This window comes from Electrona antarctica (assembly GCF_951216825.1).
Source record: "Electrona antarctica genome assembly, chromosome: 11".
Taxonomy (NCBI): domain Eukaryota; kingdom Metazoa; phylum Chordata; class Actinopteri; order Myctophiformes; family Myctophidae; genus Electrona; species Electrona antarctica.
The window spans coordinates 27,146,437-27,168,946 of record NC_136792.1 but is presented as its reverse complement, the minus strand read 5'-3'; the positions used below and the strand labels follow the sequence as shown (position 1 = coordinate 27,168,946).

General features: G+C 42.3%; 1 protein-coding gene across 1 annotated transcript; it reads right to left on the bottom strand.

The window, feature by feature from the left end:
* Window positions 1-131: 131 nt before the first annotated feature.
* col26a1 (collagen, type XXVI, alpha 1) lies at window positions 132-22,510 on the bottom strand. The gene is made up of 14 exons (XM_079514463.1): window positions 22,237-22,510; window positions 21,506-21,628; window positions 19,857-19,960; window positions 8,053-8,114; window positions 7,711-7,837; window positions 6,164-6,262; window positions 5,907-6,032; window positions 2,938-3,021; window positions 2,741-2,793; window positions 2,459-2,530; window positions 1,344-1,379; window positions 1,058-1,102; window positions 880-964; window positions 132-622 (listed from the first exon to the last, which is right to left on the bottom strand). Exons 1-14 carry the CDS (start codon window positions 22,407-22,409, stop codon window positions 483-485), a joined length of 1,329 nt encoding a protein of 442 aa, XP_079370589.1. The 5' UTR covers window positions 22,410-22,510; the 3' UTR covers window positions 132-482.

Sequence of the window (22,510 nt, the reverse complement as noted above, 5' to 3'; positions counted from 1 at the left end):
AAAAACATTGTAATTGTTCAACTAGCCGATCTACATTGACAAATTGTGAGCTTGTAGATCGGCTATTTGAACTACTGGTATTCAAAAATGTATTTCAAAATAATCAAAAAAAGGCAAAGAAGTTTAAGGGGTAAGGCACTGACGAAAATAGGGCTGATATGCCCCTAAAAACATATATAATAATAATGATAACATGAATAATGTTGTCCCCAAACCCCGAGTCCCATGAATCATTATCATGTTTCACTGCTTTATGATAGCCCTGCACCCCTCCCACGCACGCACGCACGCACGCACGCACGCACGCACGCACACATATATGTATACACAGACACCACACACTCACACATTTACACTAATGCTCGATTTATACACATAACAAGGTCACAATGCAAAGCATGTGAGCTTGTAAATTGGATATTTTGGGCCAGCGACATCGCCGTACAACAAAATATAAATCAAGCTTAAATGTAGTAGTGCCTTCAAGAAAGACCTCGTCTTTGTTTCTCTCCCAGTGTCTGATGTCGAGAAGGGGTTTGACTGGGCTGAAGGCGTGTGGTCTGAAAAGACGAGACAGACAGATGATCCAACAGACCGCCAAGTCCTGATCCTTCTGGGTTCTCTGTATCAAGACAAAGAGACGCAAGAAAACAAATATACGAGAGACCCTTCAATATTGTGACTGAATTAATGAAGAATTTACTTTTGTGTACATTTTAAGCCATTAAAACCGGGAAAGCATCTGTGTCATTTTTCTTCTTTTTTTTAAGTGTGAGAACTACTGATTTAGAAGCCATTTGTGGAATCGGCCTCAGGTCTTAATGGGTTTAGTCAATAGTCAGACATGGATCTTCCATGTTTAATCTTCATCCTCCTTACCATGAATGCCGATCATGTGTTCCAGGATCAAAACCCTCTCAGCGAGGATCTTCAGAGCCTCCCTGAGCTGCTGAATGCCTTCACCCTGCATGAACAGCACAGGATCAATCTACTTGGGATGGAACATTGTTCAGCTTATAGCTCACCGTGGAACAACATTAATACTGCATTCTCTTACCTCAGACAAGCCCTCCCCCGGTTCACCCTTCAGCCCTGGGGATCCCTGTGAATGCAGAAAAATAATAATAATGCCAGCTAAATAATAACACCAGCCATGTCATGTCATGTAGTGTGTGTGTGTGTGTGTGTGTGTGTGTGTGTGTGTGTGTGTGTGTGTGTGTGTGTGTGTGTGTGTGTGTGTGTGTGTGTGTGTGTGTGTGTGTGTGTGTGTGTGTGTGTGTGTGCATGTGTGCATGTGTGCGTGCGTGCGTGTGTGCGTGCGTGCGGAACATATTTATACTCACAGGTAGGCCTTGCTCGCCTGTAAAACCTAGATGTCCCTGGCAAAAAAAAACAAAAAAAACATAATGTAACAATGTATGGACTTACACATGCACGCGCACGCATGCACGCACACACGCACGCACGCACACACACCTACACACCTACACACCTACATGCTTCAGCGTCTGTCTAAAATACCCCATTTCCCCAAATCTCCAATGTTTAATCACAGCAGTAGATGAAGGAGATCAGGTTATGGCCCAGGTGAAGCCCAGTTCCGAGGTGATGTGACATGGCTCCTCTGATTAGTGGGGTCAGCTCTTGGAATGAAAGAGGCGGATTAGTCATGGCTCGGAGCACAAGTCTTTGAAGAGAACCGTGTTCACCTTTTGCACGTGTTAAAACATTGTTTGACAGCCAAGGCCATTTATCAAACATGGAATCAAAAAGGTGTTATGATAGAATCAAATACGTTGAACCCACTAATCCAATATAACGACGCTGTCTGGCAGAAACCAGCTAACTAAATTTCTCATGTTTTTGATTATTTTTTTCATACATTAGTGCTATTGAACACCTTTGTGTGCATAAACCAACGAAAAGTATTCGTTGGTTCGGCCAAAACCTCCCAACTCGATTGGATCATCAAACTGTCTGCCAAACCAGCTAACTCCACCTGTTTAGCCATCTTCTTCTTCTTCCTTTTTTTTCTCTTCATAAATCAGTGCTATTGAACACCCTTTTCATTTGTAGGCTACATTGTTAAAAAAATATGGAACCAAAAGTTATTTAAAAGCACTTCGGCCAAAAACTGTCTCCACGTGAGCTGGATGTTTTTTCATCTCCTGAAAAATGAACATTTTGGAGTTACCGGCAGGTGGTTTCTGCCCGACAGCAGAGATAGACTTTGACCTCTTAAACCCTATCCTCTTTGTTGACCAGGGTCCCCCAGGGGTCTGTACTTGGCACCTCCTTTTTTCCCTTTACACAAAATGTCTTCGTCAAATAGATTTACACTAAACCTAAATATCGCGTTGTGAGTTAAGAGCTTGTATAGCTGCAATTTTACCGCAATATTCGACAAGCCCTGAAGAAAAGGAACGCTATAGGGTTCATGTGGTTAACTTAGCCTCACTCTTTCTCCTGCACCTCCTTTTGGCCCAGGATCTCCAGCCTTGCCTTGTAGACCTCTATCACCTGTATCACCCTGAAGAACAGAGAAATACACATTATGTAGACCTCTATCACCTGTATCACCCTGAAGAACAGAGAAATACACATTATGTAAGTGTACGTCAATTAAGACATTCACTGCATGGACACATTTCTTATCTTCAATAATCATTAATGAATGAAATCACCTCACCGTCCTCTGGGCAGGTCAGGGTCCAAACTGAATAATTGATAGGCTACTCACATCTTGCCCCGGAAGACCTGGAATCCCTGGAGGTCCCTGTGGTCCTGGAGGGCCTGTCATGTCACAAACATAAACGATATGATAGTTACTAAGAGATGTAATGTTTCTAAATAATATCAGCTTGAGCTGTTCTGAATAATTGAGGAAATGTTTTCCCAGGATAGTGCATGGTTCTGTGAACAGCAGTTGGGGTGTACCTGTGGGCCCTCGAGGGCCCAATGGACCTGGTGGGCCTGGGATTATCTCTGGAACCCGAAGAGTTGGATGCAATGGGTTCTCCTCTGGACAACACACAAACAAGACTTTTAAGAGCCAGTTCAGGTTTTGTGCTACTAAATGTAAATACATTTTATTTGTTGCTAGTTTTTAGTCATCCAAGGAACATTTTTGAAAATACAATATCCTAACTACAGGGTCTTTTGGACTAAGAGTGAATTGTATTCTAAAACAATATTTCTATAAATGTCCTGCTCATCAGCAGGTAAGAAAGAAACAAATATATGGGCCTGCACTCTTCTTTCACAGAAAGATAAAACAAAATATATTTTCTGTTAAAACAAAAGGTCTTTTGTTGAAAAACTCTATAGTAATTATTGCTTTAGAATGTTTGTTCCCTAGTGGGTTGCCAATTTCATCCAACCAGGAAAGAAAATCTTTTTTTTGTTGTAATTATAATTTTGTCTGCTCATTTCTTTGTTTAATCACTGCCAATGTCATGTGTGCTGTGTAATCTGTATGAGTTATCTCTCCTCCCTTCATTTGCTTTGCGTGCACACACACTGCGTGCACACACACACACACACACACACACACAGACATGCACACACAGACATGCACGCACGCATACACCCGCATGCACAGTTGCACACACATACACACGCATGCACACACACACGCACATACACACAGTCACACCCAAAAACCCTCCTCCTCTGTCTACAAAACTGTAGAGCAGAAAGCAGGTGTGACAGGAGTCGCGGCCTATTTCCCAGAGCTTATTAAAACCTGACTGAGGTCCGCTGAAAAACACATTAGAGCAAGAAATGGATTTACAGAATGTTAAAGAAATGTTTCCCTCTATTTCCCCCACACACCTGCTTCTCCCTGTCTTATTTCAACACATCGGAGCGATTACATTTCCCAGAGCTTGTCAGTAAGATCCGAATGGGACCATTTTAAACATTTAACAAAAATGATTGTGTGCGAGAGTGACCTTGACTAAAAGACGGGTGTCCAGAACATTGAAATAATAAGTAGTTCATCCTTACCTACAGTAATGGTTCAAATCTGAGGCAAAATAATCTAATGCTGAGATTAGTTAGAGATGAGTTAAGAAAGATTTTACGTAGTTTTGGGTCACATTTCATGTGGACCATCAGTCACTGTCAGGCTATGGCTATAGGTTCATGGCTACGCAACAGGGCTTGAATCTGGTATGTATGTGAGGGTGAGAATTGAAACAAGTGGGCAGTCCAAAACGGCCTTATTACAGGCCCCAACCTCTGTTACTGTACCAGCATTGCTGGTATATATTCTTTGCTTTGGCGCATCAATGATCACATCACAATGACTGTTTGTAATATGTTTTTCAGTATAGGTAATGTTTAAACCCAAGCAGTCCTTCACTATCCACTTCAGTACTTTCGTTCTGTATCAGTTTAAGCCCCATGAGATAGCACAGCGATGCACACCATATATGCACACTTATGACTGCAGTCCACTAGACTAAAGGGTTGTAGCAGAAGCAAAATTCCCCCTGGAAACAATTTTATAATGTTAGTTTCCCCTTGCCCGTCTCCCTCCCCCAGGAGAGTTTATATGAGTGGCAGAATATCTCCTCCCCTGTTGATAACCAGCCCAGTTTGGCGCTGGGCCCCAGCCCATTCCCCCAGCACAGACTGTTGTGCTGACAGCTAACAAATTAGGCCTGATTTACAGCCAGTTGGCCCCCACAGCCAACATGGTCCCACAGACCCAAATCTACATAGTTCCAGACCCACAGACACAGTCTCTGGCTTATAAAGACAGACCCAGCCAAAAGCTTAATCGGAGCCAGCAGTGCTGTGAGCTAATGATTATGGCTTGGACATCTACTGCCCTCCTGTGGTGACCATTGAGTATTGAATATGGGAGTTTAGTATTCTATTCTTGTCTACATTACAAAACATTTGAATATGTGTCTTTTCTACTACTATGAAAATGAAGACAAATAAGATTACATAATTGTTATATTTTAACATCCATCTTCACCCGCTTATCCGGAATCGGGTCATGGGGGTAACAGTTTCCAATCTTTTACAATCTTCCACTGACCTTATCCCTGGCATATAATCATAATCATATGTGTGATTACAATCACCTTTGATAAAAGTTAAAGACAAACAGTGCTCACTTTCTAATAGATTCCACCTGCCGTATCTAAAGCCATTTCCCATAATGGTTGCAGAACTAAGGAACAATAGGTTAATGCATTTCATGAAATTGGTTTATTAAATGTCTGAAAATAAGAAAGTAAGTCATTACTTTACCTGTGGTTTTGGAATCTTTTTAAACATTTTAAACATTTTGTAATCATAGTTTCCTTTTCTCCACTCAACAGTTTAAGTAATTCTGGTTCCCAGAAGGATGACTCCTAGTGATTTTGGTGACATGACCTTCAGGCCAAAATGTCAACTTTGCAAGCAAGATAATATCTCACAATCTAATAGGTATTGCAGGATGAATCCTATTGACTTTGAGGGCAGATTCACACTGAATCTATTTGATTCAAACTGTTCCCAAATACGATTGCCTGGTTCCTGCTGGCCATACTTTGCATGTCATTGGCCTTGATTCCTCCGCACCCGAGTAGACTTCATTCAACTGTATTCAATGCTTTCATATTCGATCAGCAATCCGTATCCGAGTACAATTCAATCGGAAGATTGAATTGGAGACTACCTCCATGTGGTCCCGGGAACGGTTGGGTGATCCGCTCCCGGGAATGGTACGCAGCATTCACACTACCACAACATCTGCCAAGTGGTCCCGAGTGCGCACCTGGGACCATAGTGTGAATCTGTCCATCATGCCCTCGGCTCTCTAGCACCACCCTTAGGCAAATTGTCAGTTGGGTTTTCAAGAGAAGCAAGGCCTCTAGGAGCCAGGGTTGGGGTGGACCACTCACCTGACTGATGTACCCCAAACACATCACCTCTAAGTGGGATAGAGGAGTGGGACCCCGGGAGCCCTGGTGGACCAGGAGGGCCAGGAAGACCCAATTGGCCGGGTGAACCTCTCTCCCCGTTTGGCCCTGAACATTATGGACAAATGTGATACATACTAATATTACAAACATGTAATAATACAATGTGTAATCAAACCTGACAAGAAGGTTTTTAAACTTTGCGGTAGTGTGAATATGGTCAATTGTGGGCATTTCACCTATGGGTCCAGGAAAGCCTGTTCTCCCAGCTGGTCCAGGGGGTCCAGCAGAACCGGGAAGCCCTGGTGGTCCAACAGGCCCAGGAGCCCCCCTTCCACCTGTAGAAGTAAAGAAAATCACACACATCAGCCAGTTGACGTCTTACGTTCATTACCCTAAACAAACATTAAAGTCCATAGACTTGATTGACATAAATTACATCATAATTCATACTAAACAAACATTAAAGTCCATAGACTTGGCTGGCATAAATATATTAATTTTACCCTAAACAAACCAACCATATGCCATAGATTTTTGCTGGGGCGCCCACTGTGGTTGCCGCATGATATCACTGCTTAAAGCAAACATTATAGACTTGGATGCCACCACATGATGTCACGAGTGAGGTCCTGTTTTTTGGGGGGGCATGCTTAAAGACAAACATTAAAAGTCCATAGACTTGGCTGCCACATGATGTCATTTCTGAAAGCCAGACATTGGAGGGGCTAGCACCCCTCAACAACATAATAATTAACAATTTGGGCATTTAGCAGATGCTCTTAATCCAGAGTGATTTACAGAAGCAAGAACAACACATGGTAATACATCAAATGCATAGAAATAGTAATCTACCGTAGGACCATAAGTAAAAGAACTAACACCCGTCTAACAGTAGAATATCTGTACAATGAAACTATAAGTATACACTATAGAATGCTACGTATAGTGGATTAGTGGTATACTCTACATTATGCTATCAACAATTCATATTTTAACCTTTGCATACGCCTGCAAGGTCATCGAGGCTAGGGCTACTGCAAGTGGTACGGGCTCAGTATTATGCGTGTCTTAAGTACCAGGTCATATTACTTAACTTAAGACCTGGAGGCGTGATCAATGCCATTTGGCCACTCAGAATAGCCAAATGGCATTGACCACGCCTCCAGGTCTTAAGTTAAGTCATAAGACCTGGTACTTAAGACACGCATAATACACTCTCTCCTCCGAGGTGGAAAGCCTGGTGACGCCAGGTTAAAAGCCTATTCATACTCCAGTTTTAGGTGATGAGGGAAAAGGTGGTCACCTCATCACCTAAAACTGGACTATGAATAGGCCTTCAGTCTGAAGAGGTGAGTTTTCAGACTATGGCAGACGATTGTGAGTGAGTCTGCAGTTCTAATTGCAATGGGGAGTTCATTCCATAGTTTAGGAGCCAGAAGGGAGAAGAGTCTGAGACGTGTTTAGCGTTGTCCTGATTTTTTTGGTGACGGCATGTGTCCTGTGTTAGCTGATCTGAGCGAGCGGGGAGACTCTTTGTAGGCCAACATCAGTGTTTTTTGTACTCTGTGCGGACAGAAACCGGGAGCCAATAGGAGCAGAGAAGGGGAGACGTGAGAATTTTGGCTGGTTGAAGACCAAGCAGTGCTTAAATGCATATGCCGGGGATAATGTTCAATTTCTGACCAATTTGTTTGGGTAGATTGGACAAATGCACTTGAATGGTAAAAGGTTATCCTCTTTATTTAGATTAGAGCAGTAGCAAGTGGTTGTTTTCCTACGTTACCTGGCGGTAGGTATGATGGGGGTCCTACAGGAGTGGGCTGAGGTACGTCCACCTCATTGTCTGAGGACCCCTCTGGTAAATGGTTCACCAATGATGTAGAGGAAGTTGTGTTCTCTAGCAGTTTGATCTGGATACACAGCAGGACATCACAGATACATCCGCACTTTGTAGTATAGTAAAGTCTGTACATTGATTAATGAACTGGCTGGCTGGCTGGCTCTGAGACACTAAAAATATCAAATTCTCTCTGGGAATGAGGGCTCTGCAGGAGTTTCAGGACTAAATGCATAAATATTCTTAATGACTCCACTTTTATGTCTTGCATGGAAGGTTCGACATTACCTTGGACTCAATGGCATTCAGTCTGCTGCTCATATCAGTGAAGCCGGTGCAGTTCATACACTCTAAATAAAGGAGTGAGAGAGAGAAAGACAAAGAGAGAACATCAGACTTCTCATCCTTTAATTAATGTCTTATCATAATCTGACAGAGAGAGATATGTGGCTACAAAAGAGAGACTATATAATTAGATCATTTTAGATTATGTAAATCACACAATGCCGCCATGCCACGCCACGCCACGCCACGCCACGCCACGGCACGCCACGCACGCACGCACGCACGTCACGTCACGCCACGCACGCACGCACGCACGCACGCACGCACGCACGCACGCACGCACGCACGCACGCACGCACGCACACTTGCACATCTCCTGAGTTGGCATGTTTTCTCTCTGTCTGCCCACTTGCAATACCTCTCTGTGTACCCAGACACTGGGAACACATTCTCTACTTACTAGATACAGCTGCCATCACCAACGTCTAGGGGTTACACATACCTTTCCACTCACTCACTCACTCACTCACTCACTCACTCACTCACTCACTCACTCACTCACTCACTCGCAGACACACAGGAACAAACGCACACACGCACTCACACACCGGCACACTTTGACTGGCACATCCCATTGTGCACCAGTTGCCAGAAGCTATTTTGCCCAATCTCTTTCACAAACCATAACACTCAACAGTGAAGCCATTAGTTACAGCAAAGCAGACAAATTACGTTTTGAGCAATCTTGGAACACCGCATTTATTCTAAATACTGTAAGAACCTAAATAGCAACCTAGAAGCTCTCATGGATCATAAGTACTGTGGAATGTCAGCTGTCTTTTCCACGGTTGGAAGCCACCCACACTGTGGTTATAGTGAGGATACCTAATGAGGTAAAATGCCAAGAACTAGGAACAACTGGCACTCATAAAGCAAAACACAAAACAAAATGAGCCAAACAGCTATGGTCTGCCAAAATCATAGTCTCTGACCACAGAACAACAGCCATTGAGGTTTCCCCTTCACAGAAATAGGACAGGGTGTGTGTGTGCGTGCGTGCGTGCGTGCGTGCGTGCGTGCGTGCGTGCGTGAGTGCGTGCGTGCGTGCGTGTGTATCATCCTTGTATGTGGTTTTACAAAGTCTCTGATTGGTCTAGCCTAGAACACATCCAGGAACGGAAACAACAATCAACAGCTCAGCCCAAAACACATTCCTTCATCTGCCCACATACTAAGCACTGCTAAACTACTGGGCTTATCTGAGGCCAAAGTGACCCGTGTGAGCCCTTTGTTGTGACTTGCTACTGAGGTTTCCTTAATGAGGAGAAAAATCTGATTAAACATGTTTGCAATGCATGTTTGCTCTCCCTAATGACTCACCAGAGTCTTCACAGCACAATACCAAGGTTATGACTAACCACAGCCTGCAATGTGTGAACGGGGTTCCATTCCTCATCAGTCATTCACCACTGATTTTCACCACTGATTTATGGGATGCACTTTGAAGTATAATAATAATATTAATAATATATGAATGCTACTGAGACATCTTAGTGAGGCCCCACATTTCGAATAAGTTAACTCACAATGTCCTTTTCTCGTCTCCCCAACAAGACGCTGGAATGAGGCTGGGATCCAGGCATCTCTTATTATATCATAAACTTGCACCACAGGAAAACACCAGAGCTGAGTCAATATACCATAAATGTGAACCAGAGGAAAACAACAGTGATGTCTAGGGTAGGCAGGCGGTATTTCTGTTTTTGGAGTTGGAATTTAATTATATTGGGTTAGAAAGCCAAACTTCCGTTGTGTGAGAGCTGATGCAATGTTTAGAATGGGACCACCATCTATAGAGGGTGTTTGGGTGCATGATTACACCACGGCAACATTAAGAAAAGTTATTTGTCTTGGATTGTTCTCTGCTCATGGGAAAGATTCAGAATCATGTTGTCTTTACTAGGAAGCCAAATAAATAGAAAGTATAGAGAACTTTTCCTGCTCCATAGGGAAAGGAAGAACCAGGTTTTTGCAAGTACAGCGAGGCTAAATATATGAGACATATTTGACACAGAGGAGAATAAAAAACACGGATGACTTATGGATGACAATTACTATATCTTTTATATAGATGCATTAAAAAAAGGTTTTTGTTTCAAAATATGCATAGAAAAAGCGGATTTGTGCTACTTGATTAAAGAGAGAATGCTGAATTGTCTCATTAACTTTAAAATGTGTAAATGATCTATCAGTTGTACACATATCAGAATCCAAGCTTGCACGATTCCTGTGGGGATGCACAATAAGTTGTTGAAACACCACAATCAGCAATAGTCCATGGATATGTTGTTATAATAATACTTAATAAATTTAGTAGACATTTTTTATTATGTATTTCACACACACACTCCCTGGATGCCAACGATGAACCTCTGCCCCAAATTTTCCAGAGCGGCCTGTTATAGCGCCACCAGGAGGCCGACTTTTGAAAAACACATTTTTGGATAATACTCCTCCAGATTCTGTCCAAAAATCCCGCAAATCGTTACATACTATCTCTATAGTCATGTGTTCAAGACGGATCTGTCCGATATTTCATATTCCATCCGAATTGGCTAACTTTCAAAGTTTGCAGGATTGGCCAGTTTTTCACAAAAACCCTCAAATCATGAACGCAGCGTGCAATTTACCTTTAATCCACCCGACACTGAAACATATCTTTATTACGTCACCATCGAAAGCCAGTTATACCCTGGCATTGGTACATATATTCATTACGTCACTCTCAAATGACGTTACGTCACTCTCAAATCGGAGTTTTCTCCATTGCTCTGTAAAAAAACCCTCATCTTTCACCATGACCATGTAACTGAATTTATGTGATATATATGGTATGGTATAAAGAGTTCAGGACACAAGAGCTGCCCTAAAAAAATAATCAATATTAAGCCCATATTCACCTGACTGAAGACACATGGTGTTGGTGTGCTCTGGTGGTGCAGATCTCTACTTGGTGCAAGATATATAGCCTAATATATTGGAAATCATTACACATGAGGGTCAAGAAATGAGCCAATTAAGCTCTTACACGCTTTATCTCTTTATATATAAGTATTTGAATTATTTTTCTTTTTATTTACTCTTTTTTTTTTAATTAATTTTATGTCTCTTATTTTACCCCCTTTTAAGTTGTTTATTAATTATTTCTGTGAACGTAACCATGTGATCCCTTTCTTTGTATCTTAGTTATGTACTCAACCTATTGGTTTTATACCTGTATATATGTTGTGTGTATCTTAGTTATGTACTCAACTTATTGGTTTTATACCTGTATATAATTTATGTTGTTTGTATGTCTGGCCTCGTGGGGAAAGATGGTGGGTGGGTGGGGAGGATTGGGAAAGGAGTTGTGGGAGAAAATATAAAAACAAAGAGTTGTATTTTCTTTCTGTGAAACTTGCATAATATGATGTCATACTCTTTGAATAAAATTTGTTTTAAAAATAATCAATATTAAGCCCATATGGGAATGTCAATATATGACCATATTGTGACAGTCTCATGATAACCACTGTGTTTTCCTTGACACGACTCAGACTTGCAAATTATCCAAGTTGTTACAACACATGGATCTCATTCTCCATATGTGGAGCTGACTTCATCACCTATATCTCCATATATGAAGATCACGACACTTATCAAACCCTGGATAGCCATACATGTTTTGACAGATCTGCATACATGGCCGGCCAGCAACTCTAGTCTACATCCGACCTCACTGACACCAGATTAATAGTTTAACTCCTGCTTTTCAACTGTGCCGTATTAAGAAGCTCTATTGTTTCAGCACGACCTCGCCAGGGGCTTCTCGCTCTCAGGGCGTCTTACTGGTAATTATTATTAATATTATTATCTGCCAATGTTTCATTTAAGCTAATTGTGTAACTCCCCATTCATCAATACTCCCTACCATGACAGTAATTGGACAGTGTGTATAATTGTTTGAACAGAAGGTTTTGGACATATACCACAATCAAATGACTTTTTGTCCATCCCTTTCTTAAATACTGACAGACACACGCACGCATGACGTACACTACAGTATGTGCGCACACGCACACGCACACTTGCCCATGCATGCATGGATTGCACGCACGCACGCACGCACGCACGCACGCACGCACGCACACACGCACAACCACAAAACAAACCATGACGCACACAGCTCTGGATGCTAATTTCCATAGACACTAAATACCTGTTCTGCCTGCATGTGGAAGGGCATGGATGGAAGATTTATTGAAACATCTTCCTGGACCAACTTAAGAGGGACTGTCACATTCCCAATATACACAGAAGCATGTGCCATGTGTGTGTGTGTGTGTGTGTGTGTGTGTGTGTGTGTGTGTGTGTGTGTGTGTGTGTGTGCGTGCGTGCGTGTGTGCTTCTCAGGCCTGGCTGCATGGAGCATGTTGTATGTCAACACCCCACAGACCCATGTACATGCCTTTGTGTGTGGTAAATGGTAAATGGTGCATTTATATAGCGCCTTTATCCAAGGCGCTTTACGTGTAAACACACATTCATATACACCAATGGCGGCGGAAAACCATGCAAGGCACCAACCAGCACATTCGGGGTTCAGTGTCAATTCGGGGTTCAGTGTCTTGCTCAAAGACACTTCAACACTAACTCTGGGGGAGCCCAGATTCGAACTGGCAACCTTGCGGTTACCATCCGGCCACTCTACCCCTGAGCCACCGCCGCCCTACATACCCTAAATCATTCTCAGACTGTGGTTGGTCAGACTGGGTAGAGGGCGGTGGATAGAGCTTTAAACCCTATTTTTGGAAACCAATATGACCAGTTCTCCATTGCAAGACAATTCTGCCCTTTTTCATTTAGCTGCTGGCAGGCCACTCTCCATTTCACCAGAATACAAGCTGCGGGACACTTTACCAGTATAAGCAAAGAAAATATGTCTAGTGTCTACAAATCTGCTATAAAATACTCATAAAAGAGTGCCATCATTTCACGCAGATAGAAATACGGTCTATCACTAGTGATAACGATCTTGAAATTCCCAACGAGGGGTCGATATTCAAAGCAAAGCAGGCCGCGTAGTCATAATACAATGAAACAATGACAGTACACCCTCACCAGGAATGTCCCTAATTTCTCTGTCATTCCCTCATCCATTCAGAATGCATCCACTCATCCCATTACCATGCACCAAGACCAACCCTGCTATCAAGACAACCAACAGTTCTGGATTAACCACTTAGACATTATAATCTTAGTCAAACGGACCTGAGCTACACTGTACTAGGTGTGCTCTTTTTTGTTTTTTTAACAAAATAACTTTTCGCCCAAAATAGCCATTGTGTAGATCAGCTATTTTTGGTGAATGTTCCCCTCCGTGGCCCCAGTATAGCCCAGTATATAGGATGCTGGGATTCAAGTGGTTAAAACACTAACAACAGAGATGAATGCCCTTCCCGCTCCACAGACATACAGTCATCCTCATACTATGAGAGGATGCTATGTGAATTTTGCATGGAGAGACATGCTATGCATGGAAAATGGCAGACAATAGCTATTGCTTTGAAGTATGCTGTAGCAGTGCCCAGTGAAAGTCAGAAGACCATGAGAGAGAAAATGAGAATTGATTACAGCAGACAACACAGACAAATCCTGACCTGGTCTCGACTGTCTGGCCAATAAAATCACACAAATGGTTCAGATACTTCTTTGTTGTACAACCGTGTCTCGAGCTGAAAGTAGCCAATCTACTTTCAAGCATGACACAGTGACCAGTGGCCACTGACAGACAGGTAGAGAATAGGAGAAAGACTGACGGGCAGATGGTACTGTAAAGAAAGACAGTAGACAGGAAGGCCCAGCAAATACCCGGTGAAAGATATGCAAAGGCGCAGCAGGCACACGATGAGACGAACCATCCATCAGCTACACCAGACCAGAGCTGGGAACAGCTGAGCTATCCCATAGCTCTCCCTGGGGTCAGAGGTTACTGTCTGACCTATATTTGAGCACAACCAGGGCTGTAAGAGAGACATCAGTCATATACCCTTGAGCTGCAACGTTTGTGGTCTGAAAGAGCACATGTGGGATATGGTTCTGTTTTACCACTTTACTTAAAGGAGCCGAGGGATGGAGGTCTGACAGGGGGTAAGGTAAGGGAGTGAGATAAGTGGAAAGAAGACAAGAATACAGAAGACTGTGAGCTCAGCAGGGGTTGTCATAACAAAGAAAAGGCAAGGGTGAAAAAGTAAAAGGCCAAGTGGAAAAATAAGAGATCTGGATTAAAAACATTAAACATTAAAAAAAGAGAAGACAGCGAGATTTAATCTGGGTCACAAAATGCAAGTCGAGGTAGAGAGGGATGAAAGGCCAGTGACACCGGTGACATCATCGTTAGGCAGATTGTTTTAAACAAGATTTGTTTTAAAATATATTTAGATTTTTTTATTATCGTGAGAACGATGTCTTCCATTTTTGCATTGCAACTTTTCGGGAAAAGAAAGCCTGCAGTTTCTATTAGCTTGGATTCCCCATCAATGATGTCCATGGTGGACGGGTTTCTGAACTGCTCATCACAGCCCTCCTATGAGACACAGACTGAGTAGAAAGAAATTGTGGTATCATGGACATTAGTGAGGACCAATTATAGGAAGAGAAGTTGAAAAGTAGTGAAGTGGTCCTTTAAACATTTGTTGTTTGCCTGACATTTCGAGATAATCTCCCCAACAATTGAGTCTAATAATTTTGCTCCTTCTGAGTTGGAGACGGGAATCAGTGATTTCAAAACCTTCACAGCTGTGGCAGTGGCGTATCCAGGAATTACGTTTTGGACAGGCAAGATAAGTGTTAATTGTCGTCTCCCACAATCGTAGCACTAAAGGTTTTCAAAGAGATATACCTGCCAGACGAGTAGGATACAAAGGCATGCATTTACATTCCAATGGGTGATTGAGGGTCGCGCTCTACCGCAACGGCCAATCAGCTGACCATTAATAGTTCTCAGGTCTTGTTTTTGTCGTCTTTTTTTCTCATTGTATGGATTTTGGCCAGGCCAGAAATGGATTTGGACAGGCGGACGCCTGCCCTCGCCTTATTGTAGATACGCCTCTGAGCTGTGGTATGAAAATTACCCATACTAAAAAGAAGAAACGAACATATCGTTGCTGTCGGGAGAAAACCTCCTAACTCCATTTTTGAGGTTTTTGATTTTTTTTTTGGCATAAATCGGTGCTATTGAACACAGATTTGTGTGTTGTTTCGAAAATATTTAACCAATGGAAATAGTAAAAAACGCTTTGGACAAAACCTCTTAACTCCATTGGACCCTCAAACTGTTTGCTAAAGCAACTAACTCCACCACCTCTCCCCCTCTCATGCAAGTAATTGACAATACATAAAGTCACAACACCAACTTTGATGAGGCAGTATTACTTTGTTTTCAAAAAACGGTCTTCTTAATTTCCTGAAAAATTTATATCTTTCATTTCCTGAAAAACTAACATTTTGGAGTTAGGTGGTTTCTTCCCGATATGCTGTGTGACTACAGTACAATCAGTATTGAACTTATTAAGCCCCTTTTCACTGGTCACTGATCCCAGGGGTCACTGATCCCATCAGGTTTTCCAGAGGGAGGTCCTGGCACAAGCTCTTGATAGATTCTGTTCCCCATATCTGCAGAAATTATTGTGTGTGTGTAGATAGGGATCAGGGTGCTGCTGTGACAAAATGAAGAGGGGGCAGGGGCTAGCGGCAGGGAAATTGCTAACACATTTTTCCTAAATGTGTTCCATTCCGTCATGTGTTAGCGCAGGTCCAATGAAAGTAAACTGTAACTCTTGTGATGCACTGTACACATTCAGTCCAAACTAGACCAATACTCTTGTTCTGTCAAAAGAAATATAGACGCGGTCAGGGTGTCACCAAAACATATTCTGAAAACACCCACATTCCTGCAGGGAGCACGTACCAGTTCAAGCTTTGCAACAATACAATTATGTGGCCACACACTCGAGACATATTTATAAAGCTGTTTAACCTAACAGTGCCAAAAACAAGAAAGCCAAATTTAAACGTGCTAAAGGTGTCATGCTGTTAGTTTCGGCATTGTGTAGGCAAAAAAACTACTTTGAAAAACATATCAAAACTTAGAAGAGCTCTTTGAAGACAGGAATATCGAATGAGCTATTCCATTCCATCTCATTGTGTCTTTTTTATATATGATAAGGCCCAATGGTGACAAGAGTTTTGTGTCAAGTAGAAGGTATCAAGGCAGAGCAGATAAAACGAAAGAACACATAGAAAGGAGAAGGACAAAGCATCTCTTAAATGGATTCAGACAAGACTCAAACCCTGGTCTCCTTTGTGTGTCCTTTCTCTGCATCTCTGGGGATACAATGAGGAGACCTCTGATGTCAAGCCAGAATCACATCAAACCAAAACCAGTGGTGATGTCATTCAGTGGGTAAGACTCTTGTCTCTGCCTCTTGATAAAACAACTGGTATGAAGTCATATGTCATAACTGGTATGAAGGTCAGAAGTGCACATTGGGTGACAAACAAACAAACACACACACACACACACACACACACACACACACACACACACACACACACACACACACACACACACACACACACACACACACACACACTCACACACTCACACACTCACACACACACACACACACACACACACACACACACACACACACACACACACACACTGCTGGCATTATCAACAAAAAACAAAAGCATGCTTCCTAATGCCAGAAATCAAGACTTCTACTCCATGTTTTGACACAAATTAAACCTATTCTTAGACCAGAGATGCTTCCAATGCATCAGAATGCAAATGTAAGTTGGCGTAAACCTAATCTTCTTTTTTTCCCCAGTACTGCAGTATGATCATGTCCCATAATAAAACCTGATCTAAGCATGGTCACGTTTATTACGGAGGCCTGGTTGGAGAGTGTCACGCTCATTAATTTCAGTGGGGCCACTTTCCCACAGAACCAGCCCTGCTGCTGCCGTCGCTGCAAGCAGCAGCAGCTGGACCCAGCTAAGCTCCCCACACTTACATGTGATGTGACCCCTCAACCCTCCTTGTTTTTCTTTCTTTCTTTCTTTCTTTCTTTCTTTCTTTCTTTCTTTCTTTCTTTCTTTCCTTTTACCTCCTTGACATTAATTTCTCTGATATTTCTCGCACCTGTTTGGTCATGCACGTTCCTTTTGTTATACATCGGTCTCCTCGGTGTCTCTGCCTCCACCACTCTGACCCCTGCCAGGCGCTGTGCCTCCTGTCACGTGTCTCCCTACAGCCTACATCCTCCCTCCACCTCTGAATGTGAAGCAGACTGTCAGTGACATCACCCTCCTATAAGGTCTCCTTATTGAGTAGAACCTGGCCTTCTCTCCCTCCATATGGAGGTGATTTTCCTTGTGCTTTACCCATTAGAATGTGCAAATACATTTCAGCAAAGGTTAAACAAACAGCCAGATTACTTCTTCTCACTCCTGCAACCACTTTGGTCTCAAATGAACCATAATCTCTGGCATTACCGCCTCGGCGCATATAGCTACATGTTAATCTTTGTTGGAAAAATATATGGGAGGGCAAATAATGGCTCCTAAAGGCTTTTGTGATATGTGCACAAGTTTATTTCATTAGAATTAACGTGTGTTTTCTTAACTCTCAGAAAATCTGGCTGTCCAAGTGCAACAATGTGTAATTATGCAAAATGGAGCTAGGTGTGGGTAATTATCACTAACAAGCACCAACGCTTTCATTGATGTAACTGTTGTTGTTGGAACTTGTAATGGATACATTTAGACAGCTAGTGCATGTCAATGTGTTCAATGACATATTTTCACTTCTCCAAAACTACCAAGTTGTTGCATGTGATACCAATTAATGGTCAAATTGCAGAACAGTTCAAACAACTGTGTCATGGCCAGTGCAGTAAACTCATCATCAAGTTGCAACCATATCCATATCGGACAGTGTCTCTGTTTCTGAAAGAGCTGTTATTGAATGCATGTTTTTCAGTATGCTTTTGAGCCAGTGAATATCCAAGAGTAGAAAGCAGTTGAGATAGACAGCCTGACATCAGTCTTCCATCCATCCTCCCACTCCATTTCCTCTGACTGACTCCTGGTGGCTTGCCCCGGGGTGAAAACCTCAGTCTTTACTGGGCTAACAGTCTGCGGTCTGTGGTGTCCAGGAGCAGCACTCCCCGTGAGCAAAATACCCACTGCTTTCCACTTTAACAAGCTTCTCCACTAAATGTTTCTTTGAGGTTTTTCTTTCACTTGACTAGCTGTACTGTATCTATGGCCATATTTAGACAGAGGGACAAAATGGCTTTACTTCTGTCTGTCTATGTAAGAGCATAGTAGTGATAATATAGCCTTACAGTCAGTGGTTCTGAACTGATTGGTGTATAGAAGCACAATGGTGTGCCTTGATATTTTTGCTCAAATTCTAGGAAGATTTTCTTCATTCAAATGTAATGAAATCAACCTCAAATACCATAATTATTTTACCAATCTTAAGTTAACATCTTTGCTCCTTGGCCAACAACTGTTTGTCTTGTAATTTGTAGGGGGGCTGAAAACCACTGAGACAGAGAAGGGGCTAAGGCTAAGCTTCCTTAAAACAGAGAAGAATCTTAAATACAGGGCTATAAAGGTGCCGGTACAAAAAACACAGCCCACAGCACCCTTTCAACTGTCGTTTTACTGCAGTGCATGATTAAAAGTCTAATCTAAAGCATGCTCTCAACTGTAATTGTTTAAAATGGTATCTAAAAGCCAACTGCTTCACAGTAGCATGATTGCCAAGTTATATTACCAAACAAACCAAAAAGTCAGTGATGTGGGTTAATCTCCTTGGGACTGCTAACAAGGCACAGATGAGCAATACTTTGAATCTTTATTTCAATCTTTGAGTGATTTAGATAAAGACCACATTTTATAGTGCAATCCCTTTTCTTCACTACTGGAGAAGTAAGCATCTGGAAGAATCTGTGATTGGGGGGGAAAAGTGCTAGATACATCTAGATACAATATAATCTCTCGTCCTTTTTTATCCTTTCAGAGATAAATGAATACTCCGGATTTAACTGTGTAAAGTCAAAGTCAAAGTCGTACGATTAGTCATACGTTATACCGCAGTGAAATTTGTTCTCTGCATTTGACCCATCTCTTGGAGTGGTGAGCCGCAGCATGCGCCGTACTCGGGAATCATTAGTTGATTTGACCCCCAATCCAACCCATCGATGCTGAGTGCCAACTGCCAAGCAGGGAGGCATTGGGTCCCATTTTTACAGTCTTTGGTATGACCCGGCGGGGATCGAACCCCCGACCTCCCAGTTTCAGGGCGGACACTCTAACCACAAGGCCACTGTCTGGTCAAGGGAAGGGTGTAGGGAAGATAAGCCAGACTCAAAATCACACTGTCGTGTGGTATTTGAGTCTGGAGATGCTGTGTATGGATCTTGTTTCCCGGGGGGCGGGTTCAAACATTTTCTCTTTGACGCAATTGGTCAGAGCTACTGTCAGTCAAAGGTCTCAAGCATTGAACGTCACTGTACCAAAGCCCGCCCATATTGCATACCGTGTCCCGATTGGCCACACCAGTTCTCTGGTGTAGGAAATGGGCATACAATTGAGCCTCTCCAGACCGTAATCCACCGGGAGGCAATTTTTTTTTTGCCAACGGCTGATTCGGTCTGGCTTATTAGCCAGGCTATAGGGAAGATGCTTACCTTCACGACACTCTTCTCCTATGAAGCCAGGGCAACACTTCCACTCCAGTGCTGTGACCAGCCTATAGGCCACTTTATAGGAAGGCCTGACCAGAGTCCTGTAACTGGATTAAAACACATAGTCACTACAGGAACACACACACACTACAGGAACACACACACACTACAGGAACGCACGCACGCACGCACGCACGCACGCACGCACGCACGCACGCACGCACGCACGCACGCACGCACGCACGCACGCACGCACGCACGCACACACACACACACACACACACACACACACACACACACACACACACACACACACACATTAATCATTTAAAGGAGTAATCTATCAATTACAATTTGATGACTGGCAGGGACTCTTTGGAGACCTATACACACTGTTGAGTGCATAAACAGAAGTACTGAAATTTGTCGGAAGTAGCAGGATTTTGGTGGAAGTACCGCACAAGGAAATGACGTTGACACTTTACTAATCTGTTTACATTCTCCGTGAATGAAACAAGTGTTGTGATTGGTCGAAAAATATCGTATCCGGGGGAAATACATTGGACAGATGTTACGGCCGACACTTACGGCTAGGCACTCTCTGCCTTAGGCATTTCTCTTCGCAGTGAGTAAGGCTGGGAACGAGGCTAGACTCTTTGAGGCCACATTTAGACGACAACAGTCTGTAGAGAAAATGGCAAAGTCCTGTTGCGTTCTCACTTTTTATTCTGAATTTTGACGGAGGCGCAATTTATTTAAAACACTGTCGTGTGCATGCCAGGTGGCTAGGTGAATGGTGACACACTGCCAGATAGACCGGGCATGCATGCGTAGAACCACTTCCGTTCTACTTCCTATCACGCGGCTGTTTGTTTACATTCACCAATGTGGTTTTGTGAATTCAACTAGCTAAATTTGTATTCGTAGGATGATCAACCTATATAGGAACTCAAATATCAACTATGGCTCTGCACCAATGTAATAAACATACGCAAAGTGAGCCGACGTTAGCCATGTTGTCACACGTTTTGCGGATCCACCGTTTTGTCCGTTTACATGGAGACGCCGGGCGAAGCTTTTTCAAAGATTTCCACTCTGGAAGGGTTTTTCCACTTTGTTCCGTCTAAACGGACGGCACATCTGATATTTTATTTTGCCGTTTTCTCTAGAGACTGTTGCCGTGTAAACGTGGCCTGTCTCCTACCGGAGAGCTACCGGAGAGTCTCTGGCCATCAAATTATTGGCTTAGGAATGAGATTAAACAAAAAAGAAATACATGAATTCAAGGCTTCATGGGGTGTGTAATTGAAAGAAAATAAATAACTTTTTGGGTGAACTACTCCTTTAAGCCCTATATAAACTTAGCAAAAATAGCAAAAATAACCATTAAACATACAAGCTCTCAATGTGTTGCAGCGCTGCAATGTGCTGAGAGCTTGTAGATCTGCTACTTTCTTGTGAAAAGTTCTGAAACATTTTTTCCAATTTTAAAAAGATTTTGAAAGATTCTGCAACAAAGTCTCATGGCAGTGGTAAAGTGATTAGACTACCATTGCACATTACTGACTTTAGAACAATAAAATTGGATCAGCAAAACAATAGAAAATAGAAATCCATCATGACAACAAAAAATGAGAACAAGGCAGGTATACCTGATGAGCTTGGCACAGGGTCCAGGCCATCGGCAGCCCTGAAACACTCTCTGAACTGTGGTTTCAGTTCCATTGTGCACCTGGCACGTCACTGTTCTGGAAACAGTAAACTGACACCAGTTCCTATATAGAAAAACACAATGTAATTTAAAGATCATACAACTGCGAGTTCTCTAAGGAGATATATGGAAGAGATTAGCCTATAGCCTATTAATTAACCTTTTTCAATGCTGCAATGTGTTGTGAAAGTTGAAAATTGATACAAAATAAAAACAATAAACATATTCTGTTAAAATAATATCTTGTTTAAGTAAAACATTACACTGTTACTATACCGTATATGTTGCACATTTTGAAAGAAATAACTCACGGTTTTACATTGATCGTATATGTCTGCCATATCATATTATATCAAATATATATCACATAAATCATAATTAAATTAAATTTTATCAAAGTGTCAAATCACAAGTTGTCTCAAGACACTTTACATGCAGAACAGAGACCCGACATTGTCGTATATCATATCATATCATATCATATCATATCATATCATATCATATCATATCATATCATATCATATATCATATATAAAAGGCTACAGCCTAACTTGCACTTATCCACAGTTGTGTTACACAAACAACAAATTAATTATATTTATTTAGACTTTATATGTTGTTTATTGTCTTGGCTATATGTCTTAAGAGTGTATATAAGCCAAGCGCACTAACCTGAGTTGGTTGTGTGATCCGGTACCCGGTGGTCCGGCGGTGATGCCGCTCGGTTCTGATTTGATGCGCTGCACAGTTACCCCAGGGAACTGGTGATAAATGAACCCCGTTCCCACCGAAACACAGATTAAACATATCCACACGCACAGCGCGTACAAGACCGTTATTGTCATGACTTAAATTTGATGTATTCCTTATGGAGATATTCGTGGATTTTCAGCTGCACAGAACAACATTCAGAATTAAATGACAAATATTTCCGAGGTGGAGCAGA

Coding starts and splice junctions, on each gene's coding strand:
- col26a1 (XM_079514463.1), bottom strand. CDS start 22,409: ATGACAATAACGGTCTTGTACGCGCTGTGCGTGTGGATATGTTTAATC. Junction 19,961..21,505: donor CCCTGTGCCAAGCTCATCAG/GTATACCTGCCT, acceptor GTTTTAATCCAG/TTACAGGACTCTGGTCAGGC. Junction 3,022..5,906: donor GTTTGGGGTACATCAGTCAG/GTGAGTGGTCCA, acceptor TGTGTTGTCCAG/AGGAGAACCCATTGCATCCA.